The sequence below is a fragment of the Heptranchias perlo genome, chromosome 10, assembly GCF_035084215.1.
Source record: "Heptranchias perlo isolate sHepPer1 chromosome 10, sHepPer1.hap1, whole genome shotgun sequence".
Lineage (NCBI taxonomy): Eukaryota > Metazoa > Chordata > Chondrichthyes > Hexanchiformes > Hexanchidae > Heptranchias > Heptranchias perlo.
In genome coordinates, this window is record NC_090334.1 from 70,762,636 (window position 1) to 70,776,546 (window position 13,911).

Below are 13,911 nucleotides of genomic sequence, written 5' to 3' on the forward strand. Positions count from 1 at the left end.
TAGAAGTGTACACGACTCCAGAAACATGGAATAGTTTGGAACAGTACACTCCTCTTTCAGCACATTTAGCAGAACTGTGAAGTGCACATCCCCTTCCCCCACAGAAATGACGGGTTCCTCAAATGCAACTTCTTCCAAGTGTTAAAATAAACTGGGATGGTCCATTGGCGAGTGAAGAATTCACTGGCCAAAATCAACAGGCGGGCATGATGTTTCAAAGATAAACCAGAAATACTGAACACTTAATAAACACACATTTTTGGAACGCCCATGGCGTGCAGACACATGAACTGTTCCACGGTTTCAAGTTAACTTTATTGCTCCTTAAAATTACAGTTGGCATGGACAGAGCAAGGAACAATACAGCAATACAGTATAAAAAAAAATACGAGCTGATGAAGCAAAGCCATGATAGCAGGCTCAGGACACACTGGATTACAATTAGTGTGGTTTCAACTTAGTTTTTAATAACACTATCGATTAACTTTTTATAAAATATTCTCACAGGCTGCTAATAAGAGAAGTCAACCACGAATAGTCTAGTGCTCGTACATTCAGTGTAACAATAAAATAAAACAAAAAACTCAAAAAGACTTGTGAAATTTCTTGTCTGCCCAACCTCTACGAAAGATCTCAACCCAGCATTCTCCACCGTTATCGCGGAGCCTACAGAGGAAATGGAAAAATTATTACATTTAATCCAATTAACACTTAAACAGCTAAGTAAGCTGAAGAAAAGTTTCATTTTATTGGTTATACGATTAAATATCTGACTTTACCAGTGTCTGCAGCCCATAGTTCCTGTAATTAACATAGCATCTGCAACTTAACAAAATCAAACAAAACAATAGTTCTTGGTCAGTTGTTCTAATGCAGAAAGTGCCCAGAGACCATTATATTGCTCTTTGGAAAATCTAGGAAAAACTGCTTTGAGGGGATCTTATGCAAAGGACACATCATTAGAGGAACCATGCAACTCCCTCTCCTCATTAAATTGAGGCTGTATTTAACTGAGAAAGTTGTACAAGTGAGTCAGTAACTCAACAAAGGACTTCCCAAGCATGGTCCTGCTGGTATTGTGGTGCTGGGACCACAGGAGCACATCCCAAATGTCATTTCCTCTAGACAGCATGTACAGGCTAGGGTGTGATACACCACTCCAGTGATCCTGGGCTTGGCTGTGAAAATTCAGGGGAGCAATACCAGCAGCTTTGATCACTTAGACCAGTGACTTTATGCCTTGTGTGCAAGTAAGAATTGTCCTTAATCCTCACTCACACGGACTAATTGAAAACAGGAGCTCTCTGTGAGAAGTCAACCTACCCAAGCAAAGTCTTCAGGGAGGGGAGAAAATTGGCCAAAAAAGGTACATCCCAGGAACCATTCCATGAAATTACTTGGCAGGAAAGGGTTGTTATACATTAAATGGTTTCAAGGCGCTTTGCCAACTTCACTTGCCCCATGTATAAAAGGTAATTGCATGTGCAAAGTAACTGGAAAATTGCTTGCCTTCCGGGAACTGGCTTTCAACCTAAGCACGGATCTGGACTAAGTTCTAAAATGATTTTATTTTGCAGAATTGATTTTTTTAAAAATGTCCCAATAGTTTTAGTCTGGGGCTTTGATTTTTTTTGCCCATTAGTAGGGAGGGAAATATTACATAAAAGTTGGGTATAGGCATAAAAGGAATATGCCTATACCCAACAATTAGGAGATGGGGAACAGAGACCTAGGGGTAATGAAACATATTTAAAAGCAGGATTTCAGGTGAAAAAAAAAACATAAAAAGGGCAAATGAGATTCCAAATATCACAAGGGAGTGATGATGATTCTGTAGAAGATATTGATTAGGCCACTGTTGGCCTGTACTGTATGCAGTGCTGGGCATTCCATTATAAAAAAGAATCAGAGCCATGAAAAGGATGATATATGAATTCAGTAGGGTGCTACCAGGGATGAGGGGATACAGTTGCAATGAAAGACATGAACAAGTAGAGCTGTATTCACAGTATAAGGATTAAAGTGAGGGATCTAAAGGAAATGTTAAAATTCATGAACTGTGTTTCAAAAAGTAAATTTCCATAGGTTGTTGAATTGGTAACAAGGGGGTGTAAACTCAATTAGTATGAGAAGCATAAAGGGGGAAATTCTCACCTCACAAAGGACCATTATGAAATGCTTACCAAAACTAGCTATTGACGTTGAGCAAATAACAACGTAAGTGGGAATTAAACACGAAGAAAAATATTAAAGGCTACGGGGAAAGAGCAGGGAAGTAGGATTAGATCCTTTGTGGAGCTAGCACCAGCATCGTCTTGATGGGTCAAAGCTTCCTTTCTCCCGTGTTGAAATTTCTATGCTTTTACACCTAATCGCTACTTCTGGCATCTTTGTTTCTGGAAAGTAATCCCTTCAGCAATATACTATTCTAGCTCTTTCTGCCATATTCTTCCCCCTTACCCAGGCTGGTTTACTCATTCAATAACTTAAGTCTGTTTTTTTGCTCCACTGACAATATATTTCATGTCAGAAAGTTGTGCTACCTCATACTCCACAGCATTCTTCCAGTGCAAAGTATATTTTTGTTTTAAATTGACTTTTCAAAATTTGGCAACTTCAATCCATTAAAAAAAAACACCTTCAGCACCTCTCCACATGAAGTTATCGAATCCAGAATATCAAAACTGATTTTTTATTGCCTATTCCAACAGCAAATACAATCTTAATCAATGATTAAGGCAAGTGTTTTTGGAGGTGGCTGGCTGGTCATTTCAACCAGATGCTCATTAGAAATAAAATTGCTAAGTTGCTCTGGATGCTTACAACTGGTTTCCTGTACATATGAAACACGCAGTAAGACCTACTTGATACTATACAGGCAAAAAAGAAATACATTTCACAAAACTTTCAGACATAATTTTAAAAACCATTTGATTTGACTATTGCTTACCTCATTGTAAAAAACAATTCAAACTTTTTTCTCTTAGAAATATTTAGTGCGGTTCAATGCTCTCTGGGCTAATTCGCCCTTTTCATCTGTTATTTTTTCCCAGTCTGTTTGTCCAACCACAAATCCTATGGCTCGTTTGCGCTCGGCGTCTTTCTCCTCCTCCAAGTCTGCCCATCTCACCTAAAGCATATTGGGGGCAGTTCAGATACATATATTATTTTCCTCCTGCCCACCTGAAGCATACTGTTTTCTCAAAGCAATTTCAAATTGTGCGCAGAAGCATTAATATATAGCAGAATCTTATTCTACAAGTTTATTTTTCATTGGTAGATTTATGATAAGAGCAGCATTTTGTCATGGCTTGAGGGAAAGGGCTACACAAAAGAAAGAGTGGAGAAATAACTCTCTGGTGAAAAATAAAATTAAAAATTATATATCCCATCGCTTAAGAGTTGACATATTACAAATGAATAGGACACAACAGTGGCATTTCAGCCACAGCTGCTAACTTTGACCCTAAACAGTAAGGAACGTTGATGTAGAGAACTCTGGAATTGCTGATAAGGCAATAAACTAATCAGACACCACACAGAGTATAGCAGTGATCTTACAAGAATGGTTCATGGTCTTAAATTCGGTTCACCATTCACTCCCTAAACACTGTAATTTCAATTGCATGTGAATTAGTACTTCAATTGTTGGCGAGCTGCGTGTAGCATTCTTGGGTGATTTCTCCTCCCTGTTTGCAAATTATTTCATTAAGTATATATGGGTAACTCTAGTTCTTGTGCAGATTGCAAATACAATGCCCATTTTGGCAGCAAATAATTGTTCCTTTCTTTGAAGGTGCAAATTTCACCTATTCATAAAAATGAGTCTCATTTTATTTTGTTATAAAGGCTGGTAGGAGCCTCCTTTTGACTCCATTCGCTTGTCTTTACATGTACATGAACTGTTCCCGACAGTTCCACGTGATTCCACTGCACTTTGAGACAATCTCCAGTCAATGTAAAAGTTATACTTTAAACTCTAAAAGCAGTATTAACCCGTACAAATATCATTTTTGTACTCGGTGTGGCAACACAATGCAGTTATAATAAGAATAAAACCGGACGGACCACCCGGCATTGTACCACTAGGCACCGGAAACGACAACGGCAAACCAAGCCCAGTCGACACTGCAAAGCCTCCTCACTAACATCTGGGGACTTGTGTCAAAATTGGGACAGCTGTCCCACAGACGAGTCAAGCAACAGCCTGACATAGCCACACTCACAGAATCATACCTTTCAGCCAACGTCCCAGACTCTTCCATCACCATCCTTGGCTATGTCCTGTCCCACCAGCAGGACAGACCCACCAGAGGTGGCGGGACAGTGATATACAGTCTGGAGGGAGGCCCTGGGAGTCCTCAACATTGACTCTGGACCCCATGAAATCTCATGGCATCAGGTCAAACACGGGGAAGGAAACCTCCCACTGATTACCACCTACCACCCTCCCTCAGCTGATGAATCAGTTCTCCTCCATGTTGACCACCATTTGGAGGAAGCACTGAGGGTAGCAAGGGCACAGAATGTACTCTGGGTGGGGGACTTCAATGTCCATCACCAAGAGTGGCTCGGTAGCACCACTATTGACCAAGCTGGCCGAGTCCTGAAGGACATAGCTGCCAGACTGGGCCTGCGGCAGGTGGTGAGCGAACCAACACGAGGGAAAAACTTACTTGATCTCGTCCTCTCCAATCTACCTGTTGCAAATGCATCTGTCCATGACAGTATTAGTAGGAGTGACCACCGCACAGTCCTCGTGGAGACGAAGTCCCGTCTTTGCACTGAGGATACCATCCAACGTATTGTGTGGCACTACCACCGTGCTAAATGGGATAGATTCAGAACAGATCTGGCAGCTCAAAACTGGGCATCCATCAGGTGCTGTGGGCCATCAGCAGGAGCAGAATTGTATTCCAGCACAATCTGTAACCTCATGGTCCAGCATATTCCTCACTCTACCATTACCAACAAGCCAGGGGATCAACCCTGGTTCAATGAGGATTGTAGAAGAGCATGCCAAGAGCAGCACCAGGCGTACCTAAAAATGAGGTGCCAACCTGGTGGCTCAGGACTACATGCATGTTAAACAGCAGAAGCAACATGCTATAGACAGAGCTAAGCAATTCCACAACCGCCGGATCAGATCAAAGCTCTGCAATCCTGTCGTGAATGGTGGTGGACAAGTAAACAACTAACGTGAGGAGGAGGCTCTGTCAACATCCCCATCCTCAATGATGGCGGGGTCCAGCACGTGAGTGCAAAAGACAAGGCTCAAGCGTTTGCAACCATCTTCAGCCAGAAGTGCCGAGTGCATGATCCATCTTGGCCTCCTCCCGATATCCCCACCATCACAGAAGCCAGTCTTCAGACAATTCGATTCACTCCACATGATATCAAGAAACGGCTAAGTGCGCTGGATACAGCAAAGGCTATGGGCCTCGACAACATCCCGGCTGTAGCGCTGAAGACTTGTGCTCCAGAACTAGCTGCGCCTCTAGCCAAACTGTTCCAGTACAGCTACAACACTGGCATCTACCCAACAATGTGGAAAATTGCCCAGTTATGTCCTGTCCACAAAAAGCAGGACAAATCCAATCCGGCCAATTACCGCCCCATCAGTCTACTCTCAATCATCAGCAAAGCGATGGAAGGTGTCGTCGACAGTGCTATCAAGCGGCACTTACTCGCCAATAACCTGCACATCGAGGCTCAGTTTGGGTTCCGCCAGGACCACTCGGCTCCAGACCTCATTACAGCCTTGGTCCAAACGTGGACAAAAGCTGAATTCCAGAGGTGAGGTGAGAGTGACTGCCCTTGACATCAAGGCTGCATTGAGCGAGTGTGGCACCAAGGAGCCCTAGTAAAATTGAAGTCAATGGGAATCAGGGGGAAAACTCTCCAGTGGCTGGAGTCATACCTAGTACAAAGGAAGATGGTAGTGGATGTTGGAGGCCAATCATCTCAGCCCCAGGGCATTGCTGCAGGAGTTCCTCAGGGCAGTGTCCTTGGCCCAACCGTCTTCAGCTGCTTCATCAATGACCTTCCCTCCACCATTAGGTCAGAAATGGGGATGTTCGCTGATGATTGCACAGTGTTCAGTTCCATTCCCAACCCCCCAAATAATGAAGCAGTCCCAGCCCGCATGCAGCAAGACCTGGACAACATCCAGGCTTGGGCTCATAAGTGGCAAGTAACATTCACGCCAGACAAGTGCCAGGCAATGACCATCTCCAACAAGAGAGGGTCTAACCACCTCCCCTTCACATTCAACAGCATTACCATTGCCGAATCCCCCACCATCAACATCATGGGGGTCACCATTGACCAGAAACCTAACTGGACCAGCCACATAAATACTGTGGCTACAAGAGCAGGTCAGAGGCTGGGTATTCTGTGGCGAGTGACTCACCTCCTGACTCCCCAAAGCCTTTCCACCATGCAAGTGGAGAGTATTGAATACTCTCCACTTGCCTGGATGAGTGCAGCTCCAACAACACTCCAGAAGCTTGACACCATCCAGGACAAAGCAGCTCGCTTGATTGGCACCCCATCCACCACCCTGAACATTCACTCCCTTCACCACCGGCGCACTGTGGCTGCAGTGTGTACCATCCACAGGATGCACTGCAGCAACTCGCAAACCCGTGACCTCTACCACCTAGAAGGACAAGAGCAGCAGGTACATGGGAACACCACCACCCGCAAGTTCCCCTCCAAGTCACACACCATCCCGACTTGGAAATATATCGCCATTCCTTCATCGTCGTTGGATCAAAATCCTGGAACTCCCTTCCTAACAGCACTGTAGGAGAACCTTCACCATATGGACTGCAGCGGTTCACGGCGGCGGTTCACCACCACCTTCTCGAGGGCAATAAATGCTGGCCTCGCCAGCGACGCCCACATCCCATGAATGAATAAAAAAAAAGTTAGACACCAATGCATAATGCAATCAGTGGAGAGATACTGGTTTGAACTCTCACTCTGGTGAGTTCCCATCTCAGTTTTGCTGCAAACAGGGCCAAATACCTTACCCTGTTGGCGAGGTGGAGGGAAGAGAAGAGCACAAGATGATTGTTGCTGGCTTGCTTTTGCAAACATTTCAGGTTGCTGCCAAGAAGCATCCTGCCTACTGTTCGGCAGTGTGTGACCAAATGAGATCTGGACAGAGAGAAGAGGGAAGGGGAGAGGGAAAACAGGTATTTCATACCCCAAAAAACATTCATCTGTTTTGAGATATGTTTTGTACTGGAACACGCTTGATACTCAAGATAAACAGTTTCAAAATTTTGTGAAATCTGTTCCATATGACAAATCACTCAATCTCTCTTGCTAAACCTAATTTTGATTTTTAATTTTTGAAGTGGAAAATGCTCAAAGGAAACATCAGTGCTATGTATTTCACATGTCAAGTCAACCAAGCATAGCAAGTACACACAAAGTGAGCATTTAAGAATTTAAATTATTTTCTTTACCCTTTTCTTTCCAGGTTCTGAAGAACGGGTGTTATAGTCGTCAGGAAGCTGAAGGTAATCCTCCAATCGGTGCTCAATGCTGTCATGCCAGCCTCGCTTCCGTTTGTTGCTGCTCCTCAACCCATCCAGCTTGTCTGAACAACAAAAACATAGGCTCTGCAGTCAGGTTCAGAGTGAATGCACGAGAGGGAAAAATATATATATATATGCATACATATATACATACATACATACATGTATATGGTGTTACAGTTGAGTTCACAGGTGAATACCCTTGATGTATCTAATGTACAACATAGGCTGATTGGCTGTGAAAGTGGTAAGGAATGGATCACTGATGTAGTCCATTAACTTAAAAGGCAGTCCCTTCCTGAAACCTATCAGTGGTTTTATTATGTGCACCAACACAATTCTCATTGGTTACAAATTCCACATGCAAAATTTTTCAACAAGTGAAGAAAACAGCTTTTTAACAGTACAATCTGTACTGAAAGAATCAACTTCAAAAAGTTAGTTTTAAAAATTGCAGCCCCCTCCCCTCTTCCTCCTCGTTTTACAAAGAGTTGCACTGAGAGGACAGGAAACCAATCCACTGTGCTTCAACTGTTAATGTTTTTATTCTTCCAGAGTTTCAAGTTGAAAGAATTAGTCTTATTTTGAGTTGACAGGCATGTGAAACACAAACATCACATGTCTCCGAAATGTGAACTAAATATGGTTTTGTGTATGCTATTAATTTTTAAAGCCATTTTTGTAGGGAGTCAGATAGACCACAATGAAAGTTACTGGAGGTTGAGAGAGTACCTTTTTAAAAAATTAAAAATCTATTGGCAGGAAATAATGTGCACTGAAATTTTGGCATTATCCTGTTTCTGTGGCAAACAGTGCATGTTCTGAAATGCTGCCACTTTTCAATGTGGCAAGCATTAGCATGTAGTTTGGGAGTACATCATAATCATCAACACTGCATAGACACTGCTTTAGATTCTTTCCAAAATAACATTAAATGACCAAGTCATGAATGAAAACCCTTGTGACAATCACCTTGTGAAAGTCTGTACCAACGGTATTACTTATGCCAAACCTAATCCTGTTGAATTAACACTAAATAATGCGCCGAAGTTAAATTCATACTGTGATTGGTATTCAAGATGGTTTATAAATCCCATGTTGTTTTACACAATGAACACCTGTATGTCAATGGCATGGTTTCTCAGGCTCAAAGTAGAAATTACTGCTTTTTGAAACAAGATGCCATGACTCATTCTTATGGGTGCACCGGATGAACGTTTTTATATTCACAGCTCAACTTGGTTACTTCCAATATTCTAAAAAAATTATCTTTACCTTACAAAGGATACACAGGCATCAGTTTTAAGGAAGTATATTTATGAACTCAGAGGACAAACCAATTATTTTAAAGCGCAAGAATACTAGAAACAAGGATGGCTGAAAGTGTGGTTGAAGGCCGTAAGTCTCAAGGGCCTGATGAATGTGTGAATTACTTGAATTTTAATCTCACGCAGTTTGCGATGTCATTATTTTTCAGTGCAATAACCAACATATACTTCTCGATATGTCATCCTATATACGTGCAACACAGATAATCATGGTCATTTCATTTTTTTTTTAAATTAAGTGTACTGAAACTACAGAGCAAATAGGAATAACAAAGAATATTCAAGGTTGCTTGTATCACATTTGGTTCACACATGATATAATCTTAAAACTGCTGAAGATATATCAGTGGAGTTCAAGGTGCGCGATTTATTGAATCTGAATATGTGCTGTGCTGAATAACTGAATATTAAATTTAAATGAAGGCTGCGTTTCTCAAAATTCTCATCCACAAGGTTGTTACAAGATAATTAGTAAGTCTTACCAATGATTAATCAAGTTTTGTGATTTTAAGATTTACTGAAACAATTCTATTTTAATTATACACAGGTGAACAGTAGAAATAATGAAACAAGTTATCTGTTGTGTAAGTTAATAATTTTTTATCTAAGCAATTCTTCCGTTTAGAACTATTATCTTGCAATTCATTTGTTTTATACACAAACTTCTTGATTAAGAAAATAACGTCATTAGTACCACATAGTGCGGTACTTCAGTTCAATTAGTTTTACTATTTTTGTTCATTTCTAAACACACTCCCAAAAAAGTGTTAAATTCATATGCTTAATCTAAAAGTGTTTTTTAAGTAGGTACAGGGAAATGGGTTTATCCCATTGTTTTTATATTTTATTTTCTCCCCCTCTAATTTCTAAATTGCTCCCAGGCTAAGGGCAGCCAGGTATTTCACTCCAGTGTTTCTGCGCACACTGTTCGAGCGTGTAATTAAGAGATGGAGGACCTTCTTTGTCTCAGTCACTGGGAAAATGCAATGGCCAGAACAGGTTTGGAACTCATCCATGAGAATTTCAGGCAAAGATCTGTATCGTTCATTGCACTTGATTAGTTGCTTTTTAAAAAAATACGAAACCTAGTTAAACAAGAGAATTTGGACATTTTTGAATCAGTCAATCTGTGGAAAAAAGATGAAAGGATTTTTAAAAATATATTTACACCTTTGAATTTATTTGCTCTAAATACGGCTGAAAATTAAATTAGATTTGATACAGATCTGGATATGATGCAAAATAATGGGGAAAAAAAATAATCTCTCACATTTTTCCTTGCACTTATTACTTCCAAAGTAAAAATTATGACAGACTTGCATGTGTTTTCCCCCTAACAAATACCTGGATTTCATTAGTGACTGAGTGTAGCACAAAATCTACAAATACCGGAATAGTAACAGAGTAGCTATTACATTTCTAACAAATCACACAAATATATAACCTCGCAGGACATTTAATTGGATGCAAGGTCATTCATTCTATTGGTTTCAATGGGAGAACAAGTACTCCTGTGAGTTGCGAGCTGCCTGAAACAGAAGGATTCCACACCTTTCCCAAAAACACAAAATTTGTGAATGCATTAAAATTCATACACCACTTACCTGCACAAAACACGCAACAGTGTTTTATAGAACAGTACTAGCAAAAATGTTGATGTCTTTTACAGACAGGAACAATCTCACTGTACTTTCGTCCTCCCACTAACTATCTACTCTCAGTCCCCAAGCTGTCAGTCAATAATCTCAAATGCAAAAAAAGAACCCAATGAGAAAAGGACAACTGGCCCATCAAATACAATTCTTCTGCAGAGCACGTCCTGCTAATCCCACCACATCGCCTGAAGATAGGTTTTACAAAGTTTCGCCATGCCTCCCAAAGGTAACGAAGCAAAACCTTCAGAATATCCATCTAACATCTCCCGTTCATTCCACATCTGATGTTTGCTGGGACTTAGCATCTAATTTTTCACACAGCATTCACTGACTATCTATAATATCCTTTTAAACCTGAATCTTATTCTTTACCAAAAGTTCATCAAATGCATATTTGAAATTCCTAGTTCAAGTTAAATAACCTGCTGGAACCAGTTATTCTAAGGATTAATAAGTAGCAAATACATTTGGATACAAATTACACTTAAAATGTTTATATCCAATGCAACAAAGCAATGAATTCTTTTTAGTGAATAATATTCCCAATGTTATGATGAGATCAAGATGAAACCATAAGATTAGGGTTTCTGTTTTTGGATTTAAATCGACAAAGTCCAATAAATCATACAAAATTTTGAATACATTTATTTTGACAATACCAATAAAAGACCCAAAAGAGAAGGGAGGAAAATAGCTAACAAAATATTCTCACCTATGCCTGAAGATTCACAATTCATTGGCAGCAAGAATTCTCCAGAAGCCCATCAGTCTGATTTAAATTTTAAACCAACTCCACCCACATAACTGAGTCAGTAAACTCCAGACCAACAGGTTCGTCCTCATATTTTCATTTTAAATCATTTAAATGTGCACTGCATCCACTCTGATGCCATAATGAGAGATTTGTTGTTGCTCTGTGAAATTCCTGTTCCTCCACAGAGAAGCCACAGAAATCCAAAATTCCAGAAAACTACACACAGGAACATCCAGATTTCATTGTTGAGTATGAAGAGATGAGAGTTTTAGTTCACAAGCGTAGTGCAACAAAACCACTTCATCAGTGGAAAGAATGCAACCTGTGTATCCGCATACTTGTAAATTGGACACACATCAGACTTAAGAAAATAGGAATCTCCAGCACCGGAAAAGATCATTGCAGTATAAGTCTTAGTACCTAGAAAATATACCTGTCATACCCCTCTATCAAATTCTTCACCACATATTTATTAAACTCCCTCATGAATTTACTGCTGCAATCAGCCTTCAGTTCCTCCCAGGCCAGTCCATTCTATACATTCATCATCCTCTGCATAGTTAAATCTAAACCATCTTTTCACTCTCCTTCATCTAAGTTTGAGGCTCTGTCCTGCTTGTAGAATCTGTGCATGTTAAACATATTGATGTTTATCTTATCTGTACATTTTAAAATATTGAATACTTCCTTATGATCGCCTTTAAGCCTTCTTTTCTCCAGTGTAAACATTCCCAGCTTCTATAGCCTCTTCATAACTCAGATGTTTAATCCCAGCTATCAATTTCATGCCTTCCAGTCTTGTGAATGAATCTTCTATGCAGCAGTTTCAAAAACTAAACATCCACCATTTCCCCGTCCACAAACTTTGTTATCTTTTGAAAGAATGCCAAGAGATCAGGCATAATCTCTCTCACATTAAGCCATGCCAGTTTCTTCTTAAAGTTATGTATTTCTCCAGGTGGTTCATCATTTGTTCCTTCCTTAAAGTGGATGTCAGATTGGCTGTACCGTGCTTTGCTGGGTTATTTCTATGCCCCTTTTTATATGTTGGTGTTATGTCCCTTTTTGTCCATTGCTCCAACAGTCACCATTTCCAAGGATTTCATAAAGATGCAAGCTAGAACATGTCCAATGTCATTAACTAAGTTGAGTATCTTGCATACCCTAAAGTACAACCTGTGACAACCCAGGGCAATGGCGTTCCTCAATGCCTTCAGTCTGTCCATTACCTCTTTATCAGTTGCATCTGTTTTTCTGAGAATCATCATCAGAACTAAAGATGGCAGTGGTCCAAGCCAAAGGCCCCTTGCTGAGAATGTCCATATTCAAATGGAAATGTGGAGGTGAAAAAGATTCTGCACATGCCATGATGCAGTCTCCAATCATTCTGAATCAGAATGATGGTGCTATTCCATTAACAGTGCTTCTCCTGTTAAGACTTTGCTGCATGATAAAAATCTGTCAGTAGCATTTTGGACTGATATCGAATCGAAATTAGATTTAATTCAAGATATCGAAGTTTCCTTGACAACTGATGAAATCCCAGAGATGTATGGAGATCCAATTACAGCATTCTTAACATTTAGACAAAAATAATGGAGGAATCAAATATACCATCATGAAAACATACATGGTGCTGAGTATGTAACACTCTGCAATTCTACTCTGATCCAATCCAGAAGGTCTGGGTAATTTTGAACAGCAGTGGAAAGATTCTTTGCGTCTTCACAGAGACCCTAAGTTATATTAGGAAACTGACTGATGATTTTTTAAAAAGGCAACCCAGAGTTAAAAGCCTTTCTGAACCACGATACCGGTCACTTACTTGATTATGTTTATAAATCATTTTAAAGTCCTCCAGCGTGATCAAAATTGTTCATTTCATTATTGAAGTGCCATGTGCAAGAATGCAAGTGAACTTAAGAAAAATACTGCAGTTTGCTGTTAAATGAATGAAAATGATCCAAACTGTGATATAGCACTGCTGGCACTCAGTTGACATCTTCATTACATAGAAATTTTACTCAGTGAATAAACAAAATAGGAAAATAATGGTAAAGAAAGAGATTTTCATTTATATAGTGCTTTATCACATTACTTAGAAACAACCCAAAGCACTTCGCGTACAATGAATTACTATGAAATGTAGTGATTATGTAGGCAACCCAAAAGCCTACACAACCAGCAATGAGAAGAATGACCAATCAATCTCGTTTTCCTTTGGTGGTGTGGTTCAAGTCAGAATATGACTCCTTTGGAAGTAATGAAAAGCCTGGAATCTGGGATGAGCTATATGCACAAGATAAGGAGTATCATTTTGGCTGATGCCATTTGAGGGTAAGCTAGGGAAAGAGATCACTGAGTTGGGACCCACTACTTAGCAGTGAAACTTTGAAGACAGCTTTAGCATTGTTTTGACTCCATGTCACAAAATCTGCCACCTTTAAAAAGCTTTTGGAAGTGGATGAAGTATCATTCTGGTATTCAACATATGTCACACACATGATCCATAAAGACAAGAATTCCCTTGAAACTTGAAATAAAGTTTTCATCCTTTTTCTGCCTCGAACATGATGTATACAGAGTTTTCTGAGTACTTTGCTAAGCCTTTCCCTGCAAACAAG

The 13,911-nt window shown here is 40.2% G+C and overlaps 1 protein-coding gene across 2 annotated transcripts in view; it reads right to left on the reverse strand.

Moving 5' to 3' along the window:
- Nucleotides 1-293: 293 nt before the first annotated feature.
- ylpm1 (YLP motif containing 1) overlaps nucleotides 294-13,911 on the reverse strand; it is a 103,974-nt gene continuing 90,356 nt past the window's right edge. For both annotated transcript variants that reach the window (XM_067991995.1, XM_067991994.1), the window contains 3 exons: nucleotides 7,479-7,612; nucleotides 2,951-3,130; nucleotides 294-666 (listed from right to left, as the gene is read on the reverse strand). In XM_067991995.1, coding sequence (XP_067848096.1) covers nucleotides 2,984-3,130; nucleotides 7,479-7,612 — 281 coding nt within the window. In that variant the 3' untranslated portion in view covers nucleotides 294-666; nucleotides 2,951-2,983. The remainder of the gene's footprint in view (nucleotides 667-2,950; nucleotides 3,131-7,478; nucleotides 7,613-13,911) is intronic.